The sequence below is a fragment of the Trachypithecus francoisi genome, unplaced genomic scaffold (genome assembly GCF_009764315.1).
Source record: "Trachypithecus francoisi isolate TF-2019V2 unplaced genomic scaffold, Tfra_2.0 Lachesis_group21, whole genome shotgun sequence".
Taxonomy (NCBI): domain Eukaryota; kingdom Metazoa; phylum Chordata; class Mammalia; order Primates; family Cercopithecidae; genus Trachypithecus; species Trachypithecus francoisi.
The window spans coordinates 25809356-25827878 of record NW_022681467.1 but is presented as its reverse complement, the minus strand read 5'-3'; the positions used below and the strand labels follow the sequence as shown (position 1 = coordinate 25827878).

Sequence of the window (18523 nt, the reverse complement as noted above, 5' to 3'; positions counted from 1 at the left end):
CCATCCATCCATCCATCCTTCCACCCACCCACCCATCTATCCATTCATCCATCCACCCACCCACCATCTATCCATCCACCCACCCCCCATCTATCCATCCACCCACCACCCATCTATCCATCCACCCACCCACCCATCTATCCTTCCACCCACCACCCATCTATCCATCCATCCATCCATCCATCCATCCATCCATCCATCCATCCATCCATCCATCCTTCCACCACCCACCCACCCATCTATCCATCCACCACCCACCCATCTATCCTTCCACCCACCCACCCATCATCCATCCACCCACCCACCCACCATCTATCCTTCCACCCACCACCCACCCATCTATCCTTCCACCCACCCACCCATCCATCCTTCCACCACCCACCCATCTATCCATTCATCCATCCACCCACCCACTCATCTATCCATCCCCCACCCACCCATCTATCCATTCATCCATCCGCCCACCCACTCATCTATCCATTTATCTATCTATCCACGCACCCACCCATCATCCACCCAACCATCTATCCATCCATCCATCCATCCATTCAGCAGATATTTCTTGAACACCATCTATGTGCCAGGATCCTTTATTTATTAAAGTTAAAAGACAAATCACAGACCTGTAGAAACATTTTAGAAAGACACACAAAATCATACTGGATTGGAAATGTAAATTTCCCAGGGACTTTTATTCACCAGTGACTCTCCAGTGCCATGCATAAGGCCACATGTCTACTAGCTGCTCTGTAAAATACTTGTTGGATGTAAGAATGAATAGGACATACTTTGCTGTTCTAAAGAGAGCTGCCTCCTGAATCTGAGAGTGGAGTCAGACATCCTCTCTAGGACTTATTGAGAGGGGGCCAACTATCTTTGTCACCCCCACCCCTGACCTGCCCCACTGCCTCCCCAGCCCATATAATCCAGTTTCTAAAAAGGATCTAAGGAGGATTGGTCAGCAGTGGCTGGGGCAGGGCAAGGCACGGCATGTCCCCAACTCCCAAGCCCAGGTGGGCTCATGGTTTGGAGGGGAGAAACTATGAACCATAGGGAAACAGGCATTCCATCCCTTGATTGAACACACACTTGTTGATCTACCCTATGTCTATTGGGAGTGAGTGGAGAATGAATGAGAAATGCAAAAGGGGTGGGGTCTGGCAGGGGCAGCCTGCATTGCCACCATTTGACCAATTTCCTGTCAATTTCCTATACTCGGTCAAGTGGACATTGAAGGAGGCACTTGAGCTTAATCTAAGCCATGGTTTTCCAGCCCAAGGGGCATGAGGCTGTCGAAGGGGAATGGGGTAGTGAGGAAGCTAGGGTGATCTGAAGAGGTCAAGCTCGTGCTCCTTGCCCAATAATCACACCTGTGTCCCAATTAGGCACCTGCCACACGTGGGAGAAAGGGGAGGGCATGGATGGAGGCAGAAGAACATTTAGTCCCAGTCTCTCCCTGCTGCTCACTGGTGATGGCCCCAGAGTTTTCTAACACTGGGAATTGTGGAGGCCACAGCAGCAGCAGGGTAGTGACAGCTGTCTCTATCCCCATTCTTTCTTCTGCTCCCCAACATACAGGGGAGAAATCAACCCAGAGGGTGGAGAGAAGAGAGTGAGACAGCATGACATATCTCCCTACAGGGTAAATCAGTGGAGTCAGAACCCGAGTCAGGCAGTGATGGGGAAGGCAGTGATGGGAAAGGAGAGCTTCAAATCAGACCTATGTTTTAAAAATTTAGCACTGGACTAGGCTTTTTAATAGCTGAAAGTTACCAGAAAGCTTTGAGATCTGCCCAAAGTTATTAAGGATTGGAGTTAAAAATTTGACTGTGTATTGGGGGCGGGGGGTGGGGGATGTGTGGAAAGCATGTCATGTTTGTAATCCTCTGTTACAACTTCAATATCATCATTAAGCCAGTTACACACAAAGTAGCCAAGAATATCCTTAATACACAAAGAGCTCCTATAAATCAATAAGAAAAAGGGGAATGATCCAAGTGTGTTGAGGGAGAATGGGCAAAGACATTACAAGTAATTTAAAAAAAGAAGACAAATGGGACAATAACCATATGCAAAGCTGTTCTACTTCCCTAAGAATTTTCAAATTGAAGATGAGAACAAGAATGAAATACTACCATGACCTACAAGATACAGAAACTGTAAAAGACTCTGGCACCTTATTTTGAGAAGACAATTTAGGCAGAGTCTATTATCTGTAGCATGAGGTAGTAACAGCATTTGACAGGCAGTGTCCTGAGTTCAGAGACGGGTAGGCACTTGTTAGGAGCCACACAGTGAGTCATGGGAGGGGAGGAGCTAGAACTCAGACCTCTGGATAGGCACCTTCGACTCTTTATCTCCAGCCAGCTGGTCCTCTCTATCTGGGCTAGTGAACAGCCTGGCCCCTGGCCCCTGACTGGGTAGCCCAGGTCTGCTATATCCATTGCTGCACCCTGCTCTGGGCCTGAGGATGGCTGGGACACTGCTATTCCAAATGACACGTCTCTCATGGTTACCCTGTCCTTCCCAGAGATGAATCTTTCTTTTTTTTTTTTTTTTTTTTTTTTTTTTGAGGCGGAGTCTCGCTCTGTCGCCCGGACTGGAGTGCAGTGGCCGGATCTCAGCTCACTGCAAGCTCCGCCTCCCGGTTTACGCCATTCTCCTGCCTCAGCCTCCCGAGTAGCTGGGACTACAGGCGCCCGCCACCTCGCCCGGCTAGTTTTTGTATTTTTAGTAGAGACAGGGTTTCACTGTGTTAGCCAGGATGGTCTCGATCTCCTGACCTCGTGATCCGCCCGTCTCGGCCTCCCAAAGTGCTGGGATTACAGGCTTGAGCCACCGCGCCCGGCCGAATCTTTCAATTAGTCCTGCCGGGCAGCAGCCTTAGAGGGTAGAGGTAGGACTCCAAGTCTGGGGATAAGATAAGCCCGTTCCCAAATCCCAGCCCCACCTTTACTCCCTGGGACAGTTACTTAACCTCAGATTGCTCATTTGTAAAATAAACACTGTCCAGGTGTGGTGGCTGACACCTGTAATCCCAGCACTTTGGGAGGCTGAGGTGGGAGGATCACTTAAGGCCAGGAATTTGAGACCAGCCTGGGCAACACAGTGAGACCCTTATCTCTATGAAAATAAAATTAAAAAAAATTAGCCAGGCATGGTGATGCATACCTATAGTCCCAGCTACACAGGAGGCTGAGGTGGGAGGATTGCTTGAGCCCGAGAGATCAAGGCTGCAATGAGCTATGATCATGCTACTGTCCTCCAGTCTGGGTGACAGAGAGAGAGACCCTGTCTCAAAAACAAACAAATAAGATTAAAATGAACACAATCACCCACCCACTGAAAAGCTTGTTCCTTCCTGCTAGGCACTTTTCAAGGCACTGCGGATACATCAGTGAATGAGACAGACCTTCCCCTCATGAAGTTTACATCCTAAGTGGGAGAGGGAGATCATTTCAGAGAATGACAAGGAATTGAATTTGGGTACACAGAGTGGCAGGAGGGAGGGCCTGGGCTGCCTAGAAGGGCATCTCTGAGATATACAAGAAAGCACTCTTGGCGGAGGGACCAGTGGGTACAAAAGCCCAGAAGCAGGAAAGAACGTGGTGTGGAAGAGAGCAGCGAGGCCAGAGTGCAGTGACCGAGGGGAGAGTGGTGGTTGGTGAGGTCTGGAGGCAGAGGGGCCAGACCCTCAGGACACATGGACGAGTTTGGATGGTGCTGGGTTTTCCTGGAATTGAGTCAGGAAGCACTGTGGATTGCAAGCCGAGGAGTGTCTGCCACCTTGAAAGTTTCTCTGGTGCTGAGGGGAATGGACTGTGGGGCAGGAGTAGAAGCTGGGAGCTCAGGGTGTAGGGGTTCTGGTCATTCTAGTGGCCTGGACGAGGCTGGCAGCTATGAGAAGCAGGTGGATCCAGGGAGGATGGACAGACAAGCTCTGCTCATGGGTTATTATGAAAATTAAAGGGTAAGTGATTTAGTCCACAGTGCAGCACATAACACATGCTAGACAGATCTTAGTTTTTTTATTTATATATTTATTTATTTTTGAGACAGAGTCTTGCTATGTCACTTAGGCTGGAGTGCAGTGGTGTGATCTCAACTCACTGCAACCTCCGCCTCCCAGGTTCAAGCAATTCTCCTGCCTCAGCCTCCCTAGTAGCTGGGATTACAGGTGCCCGCCACCATGCCTGGCTAGTTTTCATAATTTTAGTAGAGATCGGGTTTCACCATGTTGGTCAGGCTGGTCTCGAACTCCTGACCTCAAGTGATCCACCTGACTCAGCCTCCCAAAGTGCTGGGATTACAGGTGAGAGCCACTATGCCCAGGCAGATCTCAACCTTTAAGAGACCTAGACCTAGAATCTGAGATATACAAGAAAGCACTCTTGGCAGAGGGACTAGTGGGTACAAAAGCCCAGAAGCAGGAAAGAACGTGGTGCCTCCTCCATAAATGTCCCAAATCGCTTCTGCCTCTCCTGGTCATTGGTTCAAATTGTGATTCCTTGACCTCTTATTGCCTCTTGACTTTTGCAGCCTGCTGGGATGAGATACTTGTTCTGAGTTCCTCTAGTTGTTATTTTAAGCAGACTGCATATCCTCCGGCCCCCATCTCCCAAGCTGGTGCAAAACCCAAGGCAGTATCTGGGTGGCTCCCTAAGTCATTTTCCAAATTGAGAATAGGTAGTAAAGTCACCTATTCTCACAACCATGACATCCACCCAGTCCAGGTTCCCAGACTAACTGCCCAGTCCCCAGAAGTAGAGAGATGGGAGGCAGCGCCAGGCAGGAGGGAACCCAGGTCGCATACACAGGTTTGAGTCCCAGTTCTGCCACCTTGGCCCTAGGAAGGCCCTCTGACCTCTCAGAGTCTCTGCACCTCATCTGCAAAATAGGAATGATATTATTAAAGGATTGCTTGCAGGGTAAAGTGAGGTAATAACCTGCAGAGAGCACCTGGCTGTGTGCCAGCTCATACGGCAAATGCTCACCAGGTAGGAGGATCCTAAGGTTGTGGGCAATGCATACAAAGCCTCTGGTGCATTGTAGGTGCTCAATAAATGGTAGGATGCTAGTAGGGAGGAGTTGAATGAAAGAAGGGGAAAGAGACCCAGTGCATGGTGGGGGAGGCAGGAACACAGGGAGTTGGGGGCTCCACCTTGGAAACCTCTCCTGGCCCTGGGGGCACTGTCTCCACCAAATCCAAATCCAGGCAGCTAGAGGGACCTGGGCCTGCACAGGCAAGGAAATTCTGCACTCACTATTAGTGGGCCTCAGTTTCCTTATCTGCGAAGCGGGAACCATAACCCTTCTTACCCAGTTATAACCTGGATTCTGGGCTGGAAACAAGATGAGCAGCTACAACCTGTCGTACACCACCCCCAGTTGGAGATGTGGGCATCTGGGAGCTCTGGCCGATTTTCAAAGGGACTAGAACTGCAAAGAGCAGAACCAGGCTAATGCTGGCTGAGTGTTCACAGTGTGCCAGGACCTGTGCTACGCAGGTCCTTGTACTAAATCATTAAAACTTGCCATAACCCCACAAGGTGGGGACTACTCTTACTCCATTTGCAGGGATGAGAAAACTGAGGCTCAGAGAGGTGAAGGGGTTGGCCCAAGCATTCACAGGAGGTGCCAGGTGGAATGCAAACCTGAGCCCAGTTCCTAACCACTGGGGAGGAGCCTGCCTTGTGGCCTGTCACCCTTCCTTGCCGACTCCTGCCAGCTGGGCCTCCAAAGGCCAACAAATGCCATTTAAAGCCATACCTCTCTCAGGGCACACCAGGGATGAGATCCAACCTGTGGGGGCAGACAGGAGGAGTTATATCAGCCAAGTGAAGGCAGGAGGGAGAAGGCTACTCCAAGTGCCTTTATTCTGGAACTGTTTGCATTGCAGGGATGGAGCCCTTAGCAGCAACCCCCAGACCATCAAAAAAGCTGGCTATGCACACAAATGTCCTAGTGTATGTTTCCCTTCATTCTCTCTCTCTTTTCTCCTTCCTTCCTTCCTTCCTTCCTTCCTTCCTTCCTTCCTTCCTTCCTTCCCTCCCTCCCTCCTTCCTTTCTTCCTTTCTCTCTCTCTCTTTCTCAATCTCTCTCTCTCTTTCTTTCTCTTTCTCTCTCTTTCTTCCTGGGGTGGGGAGTTGTTGATGCAAGAGAATAAGATGATCCACAAACTGAACTGATTCAGCCAAAGCAACCCTCAGCCAGAGGCGAGCGGGAAGTGTAATCTGTTGGCTGGGGATACTCCTTGTGGGGGACTTTGAACCCCTGTGGGGTGTTGTTCAAGCCAATGTCACTCGCCTTCAAGGGCAGGGAGTCTCCAGCTGATGTCTCTTCTACAAGAAAACTCACTGCTGCTGAGGCTACTACCTCCATCAGAGTAGGGGGGAGGGGGACCCCAAGGACAGGGTCTGGTTTGGAGCATATGCGTGCCAACTGCAGGCAGTGATCCAAGGGCACAGTCAGGAAGGAGGGTGGACAGAGGAGCATCACCGCAATTGAGCGTCCCAGTAGCATGCTCAGGAAGGCCTGAGGGCTGCTGCAGCAGCACTAACACTTGTTGGAAGAATCCCTCGCAGGAAGGGTGGTCCAATGGCGAGCCGTAGTGGATCCAAGCTCACACTCTGAAGTGTGATTTTGCTTGTTTATTTTAAGAGAAGGGGTCTCACCGTGTTGCCCAGGATGGCCTCGAACTCCTGAACTCAAGCCATCCTCCCTCCTCAGCTCCGTGAGTAGCTGGGATTTCAGGTGAGAGTCAATGCGCCTGGCTCTGGAGTGTGGCTTCTTGTAAGACCTTCTATACAGACTTTTTTGTTATTGTTTTTGAGACGGAGTATCACTCTGTCACCCAGGCTGGAGTGCAGTGGCACGATCTTGGCTCACTGCAAGCTCTACCTCCCAGGTTCACGCCATTCTCCTGCCTCAGCCCCCCAAGTAGCTGGGACTACAGGCGCCCGCCACCACGCCTGGCTAATTTTTTGTAGTTTTTAGTAGAGACGGGGTTTCACTGTGTTAGCCAGGATGGTCTCGATCTCCTGACCTCGTGATCCGCCCACCTTGGCCTCCCAAAGTGCTGGGATTACAGGCGTGAGCCACTGAGCCCGGCCCAGACTTTTTAATAAGATCAGAAAACCCAGACCATAAGGCAGAACAACCCCCCTCTCCCCCCTCGAAAACCAATGGATTTGACCACATTGACAGCATGGTAAGTAATGATTTCTACTCTCCGAAGGTGAGGACTCTACAAAGTCAGATTTAAAAAGATATTTTTTGTGTCAAAATCAACACAGGATTGATATCTAGGTAATACAAGGAAGCCCTATAAGTTGACAAGAAAACTTCAGGAAATCCAATTTTAAAAGTGGGAAAAATAAAAATAAAATGTTTAAAAAGTGAAAAAATAAAATTTAAAATTAAAAATCAGGTCAATAAGAACTACATAATTAAAACAAAAAAGTTAAAATAAAATAACATTCAAAAACAAAATTAAATAACAAAATAAAAATTTAAAAATAAGGTATAAAATATAGTGTAAAAATCCATTCAAATAAAAAATACATTTGTAAAATAATTTAAATGCATTAAAGTTAATAAAAACAAAATATTAATAAAAGTAACATGTTTAAATGAAATAAAATTTAAAAATGTAAAAATACATGAAAGAATTTTTACGAGTAAAATAAAAAATCAGCTATTTTTAACAATATAAAGAATAAAGGAAAAAAAATAGAACGTCAAAGGAGAGCAAGGTCTTGCTAGACCTTGCTAGACCTTGCTGATGATGTGCTGTGAATTCAGGAGTCTGATTGGCTCAAATGCCTGCAGGGAGGCAGGGGAAGTGAATGAGGAGGGTGGTGTAGGGGGTGAGAGGGGAGGAGGAAGGAAAAGCATGCCCTCAGGCAGCATCTGACTCGGTTTTTCCAGCCCGCTGTGGGCAGAGGGCAGGATGTCAGGCCCCACCATGGCCTCACCCCAAAATAGCCATCACATCATTTATGCATTTGTAATGTGCTGGCAATACACACACACACACACACACACACACACACACGCATACGCATGCATGTTACATCATCCCATTCTCACTGCCGTCCTCTGAGGTCCACTTTCATAGAGGAGTGAACAGAGACTCAGAGAGGGTGGGTCACTGTGCCACAGTCACACAGCACTTAGGACCACCCTATCCTCTGAATCTGGCATCCTCAAAATGACCTTCTTTGGACGAGTTAGGTCTGCCGAGGACTTTCAAACAGAGGCAGGGCCATCTCGGACATGAGGTTCTAACTTCTGTACGCTAGGAAGAGCCCATCCCCCATGACGCACGGCAGTTACCACCATGAAAGAAGCACTGACCGTCTGCCAGGGGGTCACATGCATAGTCATCTTGACAACCATATGAGGTCGATGCTCTTATTGTCCCCATGGTACTGACAGACAACATCAAGATTCAGGAGTCAGACACTGTCACCCAAGCACGGCAGTAACAGAACTGGGAGCTGAGCCCAGCACTGGCACAGCCCAAATCTCACACTCCCTGCACGTCACCAGGCCATTTTAACCATCACTGACGAGCACTCCCTATATGCTAGCAATGTGTTCGTCTATGTTTCATGCCTCATTTTAAAAATCAGCCAACAGGAGCACAGAAGGGAGAGATGACCTGCCCAAGGTCACTCAGCCAGTAAGTGGTAGAGCCCACAGCCTTCGGGACAGCCTGCCAGCCCCCAGTGCTCATCTGGGACTTGCTAGAGACAGCTGTGCCCATTGGCCAACCCCAGAGCAGGCTCAGAAGGGCAGCTGTGACATTCCTTCTCTTCACGTCTCCACCCTGGCGGATGTGGGCTCTGCCGTCGGGCTCCAGGGAAAGTGGAGGTTTCCAGCGAAAGGGAGTGGTTTCCCCATGTGGCCTGGGTCCTCTGGGCTTGGGAATGCCTCTGTTCTGAGTTGGTGAAACAGAACCTCCCACCCCGTGCGCAATGGCACATCAGAGCCCCTACTATGGGCCACAGAGCAAGGGCCCTATGAATCATGCTGTTACTGCAAGCCATCATTCCAGGGCAGGCAGTGGCGGCCCAGCACGGGACAGCAGTGTCCGGGTGGAGTTGGCGTCACCCATCCGGAGATGGGAAGCAGACCATTCCCGACGGGATCTGGAAGAAACTCCGAGGGCGGGGCTGAGGGCACATGTGTCCTGGATATTGCTGTTACACAGGGCTAGGAAAAACGGCTCCAGCCCACAGAGACCTGGGAGCACATCACGACCTTTCCCCAGCCTGGTTGTGTGTCCTTGGCAAGTTGATTCCCCTCCCTGAATGTGGAAGGTCTCGTCTGTAGAAGAGGCAGAATAATAGGGTCAAGCCACTTCATGGGGCTATAATGTGGGTAGCCCAGGAGGAGGGCTGCCGTGGTGGTTATGGACTCAGGCTTTGGAATCAATCGTCTGGATGGAATCTTGGTTTTTGCCAAACTTACTCTGTCAAGCTATGGGGTAGAAACATGAAATTGCTAATATTTGGCTGTTTATGACCTGCAAAAATGGCAACTGCACATACTCCAATGACTGTGCCTCTCTTTTAATGGCTTCCTCCTCTACAAAATGTGGGTAATGACAGGCCCCTCAGAGGGGTGCTGTGAGGATGAAATAAGGCTGGGAGGCAATTAAGTTCAGTAGTTAGAGCTGGGCTCTGGGGCAAGGAAGGATTTGAACCTTGGCTGAGTGGCCTTGGGCAGTTACTTAACCTCCCTGTGCCTCAGTTTTCTCGTCTATAAAACAGGAATACTACTACCTACTGTGCAGGTTTATTAAGATACTTTAATCAATGAATACATACAAAGTACTTAGAACAGTGTCTGAAATTGTTAAATAAAATAAAGGAATGCAGGCAACATCTGGCGTCTCCTACACCCTCACGTCTACTCACCTAAATGCTCAACCACAAAACCAAATCCAAAGTGACTTTTGTTAACCTTTGATGCCAATGAAAGTTAAGTATTTTTAAAGAAAAAATATGGTTTGGGGAACATATATGTGTGTAGAGATGTAGGTGAGGAGTGTGTTCCCTGATGTCCACCCCTAGGGCTGTTCTATGTCCTGATGGTGCCTATAGCCCAATACTCTAAGGACAGGACTAGCCTTGAGACCATGATGGCTCCGTGGCTTGGTCCCTCTCAGGAAATCACACAGCCAAGCCTCCGACCCTATGGAGAGGCTCACGTTGCCCAGGTAACTCTGGAGGCCCTTAAGAGGCACTCAGCCCTGGGCTGGCCTCTGGTTATTAAGAAATTCCTGCAGACAGCCTTGGATGTGTGAAAGCCCTCTAGATTCCATCCTGTCTTAACTTTTTTTGAGACAGAGTCTTGTTCTGTCACCCAGGCTGGAGTGCAGTGGTGCAATCTCAGCTCACTGCAACCTTTGCTTCCCAGGTTCAAGTGATTCTCATGCCTCAGCCTCCTGAGTAGTTGGGATTACAGGTGTGCACCAACACACCTGGCTAATTTTTGTATTTTTAGTAGAGATGGGGTTTCACCATGTTGGCCAGGCTAGTCTTGAACTCCTGGCCTCAGGTATTCTGCCTGCCTCAGCCTCCCAAAGTGCTGGGATTACAGGTGTGAGCCACTGTGCCTGGCTCCATCCTGTCTTCTGACATTTGTCCCAGCCCTGGGAAAAAAGGCAAAGCACACTGGGCATTTCCAAGTCACATGGGGGGAAACTGAGGCTCTGAGAGGCTCTCAACCTGTCAGGCTCTGAGCAGGCTGCCTTCCTCTACCAATTCAAGTTTTGCCTTCACCACTGGTTGCCTGCACCCTCACTTCTACTCATGGCTGGGTAACCTTGGGTAAGGTGCTTCCCCGCTTGAGTCTCCAATTTTACAAGGATTGGTCTCAAAGATCTCACTTGACCTTTTTGGCCTTAACACTTCATTATTCTAGAACTCTTCAGAATTTCAGAGAGAAAATGAAAGCTGAACTGCTCTGCAAACTATAAAGTGCTATACGAACAAGAAGGTGGTTAATGGCAGCATTAGATGGGTTTTCAGGAGAAGTCTACCGTAGGCAGGATTTGCTGTGGGTTTTGGAATTAAGAAGACCCAGCTCACACATGTATTTGCGATGTGACTTTGGACAAGCCAGCCCCCCTCTCTGAACCAACGTCCCTCTTCTGTAAGCAGGCGGTGGGGGCATATCCACCAGGCAGGGCTGGGGTGAGGACCAAAGGAAAGGAGCGCGCAATGTCTGCCACACCCCGGCCACGCAGAGGTGTTGATGCAGGAGGAGATTTAGGGCCCCAACACGTGATTCCACCTTCCAGGAGCTAAAGTCCACACACCTGGGGAATGATGTAGCTGTCAGATTCAGGGTGATTAGAAACAAGCATCTGAACTAAGGCAATTGTTTGGAGCTCCAGAGACAGACTCTCTGGGCTTACATCCCAGCACCCCTGTCTGTTGCTGTACCACGCACTGGGCCTCAGTCTCCTCAACTGTAATATAAAGATCCTCCTGGAATCTGCCCCTTACAGCTGTCAGGAGGGCCTTCATTAGGCCATAACTGAAAGAGGCTGAGCACAGAAGATGGGCTCAGCTGGTCCAGCAGCCTCCACACTATTTTGACAATGGTAAGAAATACACTTTTATATCAGTACACACACTAGTACACGCATGCACACACTCACATACATCCACATATATGTGCATGCACACTCACCCACTCATACACACATACACATATATGTGTAAACTGAAACACATTCCTTAAAATAATAGTTTTCACACTTACAATGCACTCTGATATAGTCTAAAAACGAGGTTGGCAAAAACCGTAGCCTCTGGACCAAATTTGGATGTTTTTGTGTGGCCGGTGAGTTAAGAAGAGTGGAGGATGTGACAGATCATATGTGGCTTGCAAGGCCTAAAGTATGTACTATCTGACCCTTCGCAAAAAATGTTTTCTGACCCCACTCTATTTTATTCAGTTATATTCCATTCCGTTCTGTTCCGTTCCGTTCCGTTCCATTCCATTTCATTCGAAAATGCTGGCTATAGTTAATTTATCGCCCTCACCTGCTGATGCATCGTAACCCTCAGTTTGGAAAACTTTAAACTAATGGGAGCTTCAGTTTTTTCACCAGATGGGAGGATGGATGAATAAACCCTATTCATGTGACACCTCAGCCAAGCAACGTCCCCTCTTTGTCTCAGATTCCTCAGCTGAGGCTGGGACCACCACCAGCCTGCTCTTAAGGGTGTGTTGAGGTGCAGTCTCAGAAGTCTTGTCCATGATGTTCTCATTGATGGATCTTAAGATCCCAATAGTAAATATTTTAGGCTTTTTGAGCCACATACAATCTGTTGCATATTCCAATATTCTTAGCTTGAAGGCCATGTAAAAATAGTCCTCTGGCCACAGAAATGGAGGAACACCCATCTCTGCTGTCCTTTTCAACACCTAGCACAGGGCCTGGCCTAGAGAAAGGACCCAATAAGTATTTCTTCATGAGGATGGTGACCAGAGAATGGCACCCAATGCCTTCCATGACTGGACTCCGGCCCAATCTGCAATCAGAACTTCACTTCCTTCGGCCATGTGGTCCCTTGTGCCCTTCCCACCTGGCCACACTCTCCCGTCATCCTGCAGAGGTCCCCACCCTACTGCCACCTCTGCCTGACAGAATCCTAAATCCTACTCCCCACGATGGGGTTCCTCTCAGACGCTTCCACCTTGCAGTCCTGGCAAATCACTGACATGATTCATTTCTATATCTATTGCACAGGCTTCAGAGCCTCCAAAACTCTGGGTCCAGGTCCTGGCTCTGCAGCTGTGAGCTCCTGGGCAGGTCATTGATGCTTTCTGAGCCTCAGTTCCTGTGTCTGGGAAACAGGCATAACACAAGGCAGTGGCAGAGTGAGGATGTGAAGCCCCACCTTCACAGTTCCTGGCACGTGGCCCGCCTCCCTCCTTGCTCCGTGGCCTCAATCTCAGTGGCCTGAATCTCCTTCGGTGGCCGGGCAGGGGGGTTGGATAGTTTCCATCCACAGGAGAGGGAGGTGGGGCAATGGGATGGAAAAAGCAGTATCTATTTTGCACCCAGGCTTGGCTTCAGAACGCTGAGTGGAAGAAGGATGGCAAATAAAACTCAATTGATTGACCACCTACTATGTGCCAAGAACTCAGCTTTCCATTTCTCAGCCAGCCCCTATGTTATGAAGAAACCCAAGCCGAGAGGCCTGAGGTTACGTTCTATTAAGACTCAGCACCGTTCCCTCAGTCCTCAATGTCCAGTCATTACCCAGCCCCGCCCTGTAGGAATCCCCTTCAGAACTACGCCTGCATCTAAACCTGGCTTCACCTGGATGCCAGCACTCAGGGGACATACCTTGTTCTGTGCCCAGCGATGGCTCCTGCTTGCCCAGGGCTTGGTGCATCTGTGTGTACAGGAGACAGTGCTGCCTGCCTGGCCCTCCACATGGGGCTTTGCAATTTAAACGGAAGTGTCATATTCACTCCACATAACAGGCCTCTGGAGTGGGCACCACCGCAGTCCATTTACAATAAAGAAACAAGCCCAGAGAGAGGAGAAGATTTGCTTCGGATACGTCACAAGCAAGAGGCGGAGGTGAGCCTAACCCACGTGAGACCCCACTCCCTTCCGGTCCAGGGCATGTCTGCTCTGCTGTAAAATGGGAAGGGAAAGTGGTCAAATCCTTATGAAGCCCCTACTGTGTGCCTTCGGCCCCCTTCCCTCTTGGACTGTGGTACATCTTCCCAATTGCTCGAGGTAGGTGTAAGTTTTCCCATTTCACAGGTGGGGAAGCATGGATGGGAGAAAGCATGTGGCCTGCTTAATGTCACATATCTAGGGCAGGAGAGGGCTCAAGGTTTGAACCGAGGGCTCTTCACTTTGCCCCTTGCTTGCTCAGGTCTAGAAAGATCCAGAAACTCCATGTGAATGTGGGAGTCCCTCCCCAGCAGGCCTTGGATGTCAGGGAAAGTCAGTCACAGGCTGGCATCTCCTCCTTGCCTAAATGGACCTCCAGATCTAGGGATGCAAACCAGAGCCCCCTCACTCTGCCGGACTGTCCCATTGCCAGGACACCCCAGCATGTTTCAAAAAAATGTCCCCATCTGGTTCTGATTCATTTATACTTAATTAATCAAAATGCTGTTTTGTAAGAGACACTTGAGATCCAAGAATCTTTCTCAAGTCTTTTATTTCATTCTTTCTTAGAAACAGAAAAATTGGGCTTCATTAAGAAGCAGTTACGCCGGAGCCTGAGGAAGGATGGGTCTGTGGGAACCAGGCCTCAAGGGGGCTCAGACAGGGCAGATGCCAGCCCAGCAGATCACTCCTCGGGATTGTGCCGACCTGGCCAAACGCTAAGGCCAAAGACTCAGGCACAGGGGAGGCTGGAGAAAGGTGGGAAAGGGTCATCCCTCTGTGTTGGCCGTTCCCCAAGGACAGGCCCAGGGCTGCTCACCTGGGTATCTCCAAGGTCCCCAACACAGAACCTGGCACAGAGGCTGCCTTGTGAAACTTGTTAAATGAGCAAGGAAATGAATAAATGAATGAAGTGCTGCCAACAGCCAGGTGTTTTCAGGACACATTCTCCCGCCAAAGTTAGAATAAGGTCAAAGTTGGTAGGACCCTCAGGGATTGCGTACAGAATTTTCCAAGCAGATGCCTTATGAGAAATGGTCTCTGATGTGTAATATGTTTGGGAAAGTCACTCTCTCTCGGTCTTTTTCTTTTTTTTGGAGATAGCATCTGTTCTGTCATCCAGACTGGGGTGCAGTGGCACAATCACAGCTCGCTGCAGCCTTGATGTCCTTCCTGGATTGAAGTGATCCTCCCACCTCGGCTTCCTAAGTAGCTGGGACTACAGGTGTGCACCACCACCACCATGCCTGGCTATTTTTTGAATTTTTTATAGGGACAAAAAAATGTATTTTTTTTAGAGTTTTGCCATGTTGCCCAGGTTGGTCTTGAACTCCTGGGCTCAAGCTATCCTCCCATCTTGGCCTCCCAAAGTGCCAGGATTATAGGCTTGAGCCATCACACCTGGGTTACACTGTCTATCTCCACCTCTTCAGCATGCTCTAATAAGTCTCATCGCCAAGAAATCTGCTAAACCCAGCATTTCCCAATCTATTTGACCAGAATGCCTGTGGCTGCCTTGCAAAAGATGCTACAGGAAGGGTTTATCTAGCTCTGGTCCCCACTCCAGTGCCAATGGGCAACTGAGGCTATGGGCGGGGGACAGAGAAAAATCTACTGACCCAAGGTCACGTGACACAACTGGGTCAGGGGTGTGACTGAAATTCAAGGCTATCTCCATTGTATCCAACAAATAAAAGGAGCCCTAAGCCTCTTCTGAAGATGCTAGGCAGGTGTGTGTCCCAGAGGCAAGAGATCAGGTACTACAGGAGGGATGCTGAGAGCCCCTCACCAAATTGCAGCCGTATCCCTACCTCCTCACTAAGCTCCTGGGGAGGTGGTGGTGAGCTGTAGATGGGGCGGGGGGCAAAAGGGGCAGGATAGAAATTTATCATTTTTCTTTTTCTTTTTTTTTTTTGTCTTTTTTGAGCTGAGAAGCATCTTAAAGTCTTCTAAACCAGCTCTTTTTTTTTCTTTTTTGTTGTTGTCATTGTTGTTGTTGAGACAGAGTCTCACTCTGACACCCAGGCTGTAGTGCAGTGGCAAGATCTCAGCTCACTGCGACCTCTGCCCCCTGGGTTCAAGCGATTCTCCTGCCTCAGCCTCCCAAGTAGCTGGAATTACAGGCGCCTGCCACCACACCCAGCTAATCTTTGTATTTTTAGTAGAGACAGGGTTTCACCTTGTTAGCCAGGCTGGTCTCAAACTTCTGACCTCAAGTGATCCGCCTGCCTTGGCTTCCCGAAGTACTGGTATTACAGGCGTGAGCCACCACACTTGGCCTAAACCAGCTCCTCTTTAGATGAAGAAACTGAGGCTCTGAGAAGGGAAGACTAGCACACCTCGGAAGATATCTTCTCAGCATTATGTCAGGCGGATTGGGATTCGAGCCTGCTTTGCTACTCACCTGCTGTGCAACCTTGGACAAGTCGATTTCCTTCTCTGAACCTCAGTTCCCTCATCCAGAAAACAAGGATCTCTCCCCTCCCTCCACTAGGCCATTGTGAGTAGCCAAGGACACAGTGGACAGGAAATGAGAATGATTAATACTTACCAGCACCCATTAGGAGCCTGTGTCCTCAGCTACTCATTTCCCATACACACTCAGTCTTGCCCACAATCGTCCTTATGAGCAGGATACTTAAGATGGGTTAATGAAGGGAAAGGGGGTTTGTTTGATTTTTTGGTATTGTTTAGAATGGAGAAGGATCTCAGAGATCTTCTAAAGGACCCTCAGATGGGTAAAGTGAGAATTGGAGAGGCAAAGTGACTTATCCAAGGCCACTCAGTTGGTAACTGGGGAAGCTGGGCTTTGAACTCAGTTGACCTGGCTCCAGAGCCCATGCCCCTAACTACTAAACAAAGGCCATTCACAAAGGAGTGTCCCCATAGAGTCCCAAACTCACCCCAGCTCAGCTGAAAACCACATGCCTCTCCATTCCCTTGTCCCACTGTCACAGCAAGAACTGGAGCCTCTTGGGCCACAGTCTCCCTGACCCCATCCAATCCCACCTCCCAATTCTCCCACAGCCTCTGTCTGCTTCCTGCTCCGTTTCAGGAGTGACTGTCACTGTAGGGCTTTCACACAGATGGAAGGCCCCAGAGGGCAAGCCATTCTCTCTCATTTTCTCTCCCCTTTATCCTTGCTCACACCCAATGCCAGGGCTGGAAAGGGAGAAGACACCAGCTGGACAATTCAGCAGTTATGTAAACCAGTCTGAGCCTTGGAATCCCAGGCTTTATTAAAACTGAACGACCCCTATGTCATGAGGATATAGTTGGGATTTGATGAGCTAGGACATGAAAAACCCCTGGCACAGTGGCTGGCATTCGGCTGCTGATCTTAAGAGTGGCACCTGGAGGCCAAAGGGCTGCCCGGCTCAGGCAGGCGATTTGCTCATTTGCTCAGCTGCTTACCCTTCTCTGAGGCACAGTCTCTACCAATTCCTGCTCTGCAGGGACAGCCTCCAGCCCACCTTCTGAGGGTGTTCTGACTCTCACAGCGAGGCTGTGGCATAGGACTCCCAGGTGGGAGTGCATTGGGCCCCTGGTACATTTATGATCTGAACCTTGGCTCATCTTCCTAGCGGCCTGGGAGGTCAAGAAGAAAAACTAAGGCTCTCTGAGGCGCTGGACTTCTTCTAGGCCATCCCCTATTAGAATAAATGAACCTGAATTCAGGTCTCAGGTCTGGCTGAACTCGACAGAGGGGGCCACGGAGGATCACTGCCCTCTGGGAGGTGACACCAGGAGTCAGGGTGAGTGATGAGGCTGGGACTGGGGCCTCTGGACTCCCAGCCCAGGGCTCTCAATGTCACTTCCTGGCCCAGTGTGGATGCTTGGGATGGCTTCTAAGCCACTGAGTCTGTCTCCTAGTCCCTGTGCCCCCCAGTCTGGCTCTTGAGGCTTCTGTCTCTGCACGGAGCCGTCCTCCTTTCTGCCGACCATGTGGCTACTACAGAGAGCCCTGCTACTCTCTACCTTCTGGGAGAGTCTCCTTGGCCCACCCTGCTCAATGGCTCACTCACTGGGTGCCCTGGAACCTTAGTCTCCCCATTTAAAGTGAGGTTGAGACTCATCTGGAGGAGCGAATGATCCAGGGCGCCAGGCACCAGGCAGATGCCCCCTAAGCCGCCACCCCGCCCTCCCGGCCCCCGGTCGGCCCAGCAGCGCCTGCCCGGCCGCCCTGTCCTGTCACCCCTCGTACCTTGCTTCTTCCTTCGGTTCAGGGCGAGCATGTCCACGGCGTGGGCGACGAGCAGGAGCAGGCAGAGTGGCGCCCGCATCTGGGCAGCCTGGTCCGGGCTGGCGCTCCCTGGGCGGCCCGACGGCCCGGCGGCGGCGCGGAGGGCGCGGGGGCTGCTGTGCGCGCGCCGGGCGCATCCGCCAGTCGCGGGTCGGTACGGCCGCCAGGGACCCGCGGTCCGCCCAGAGGCCAGCAGCCAGGTCGAGTGAGGGCGTTGGCGGAGCAGGGGCACTGCCCTGGCGGGGAGGAGCCGGCGCAGCGGGGGCGGCGCGTTAACCAACTCGGGGCCCGGGAGCGCGGGGGGAGGGGCCGGGGGTCGCCCGGGTCAGGGTGCTTGAGTTAGATCTGTCCCGCAGCGCGCGGTCTCGCGTCTTTCCCGCCCCCGGCACTGCCCCAGAGCACGTGCACATGCCCACAGCCAGGCACAGGTACACAAGCGCGCGCAGGTACAGATGCACGGACACCCGGAGACCCTTACCGTCTCCCGCGCTCTCTCCGCGTCTGCGGTTTTCTTTCCCTGCCCCCAGCCCCCTTTCTCTGTTTGTTCCTCCTTCTAGCCCTTAAGGACCACTCCTTGGCTCCTGCTTTCTCTGTCTTGCCGCGTCCCGCGCTCCCTCGCT

The 18523-nt window shown here is 50.6% G+C and overlaps 1 protein-coding gene across 2 annotated transcripts in view; it reads right to left on the bottom strand.

Annotated features, from left to right (window-relative positions):
- The window catches only part of RSPO4 (R-spondin 4), a 42510-nt gene extending 24459 nt beyond the window's left edge, over nucleotides 1-18051 (bottom strand). For both annotated transcript variants that reach the window (XM_033185345.1, XM_033185344.1), the window contains exon 1: nucleotides 17865-18051. In XM_033185345.1, the coding sequence (XP_033041236.1) occupies nucleotides 17865-17943 (79 nt within the window). In that variant the 5' untranslated portion in view covers nucleotides 17944-18051. The remainder of the gene's footprint in view (nucleotides 1-17864) is intronic.
- Between the last annotated feature and the right edge of the window lie 472 nt (nucleotides 18052-18523).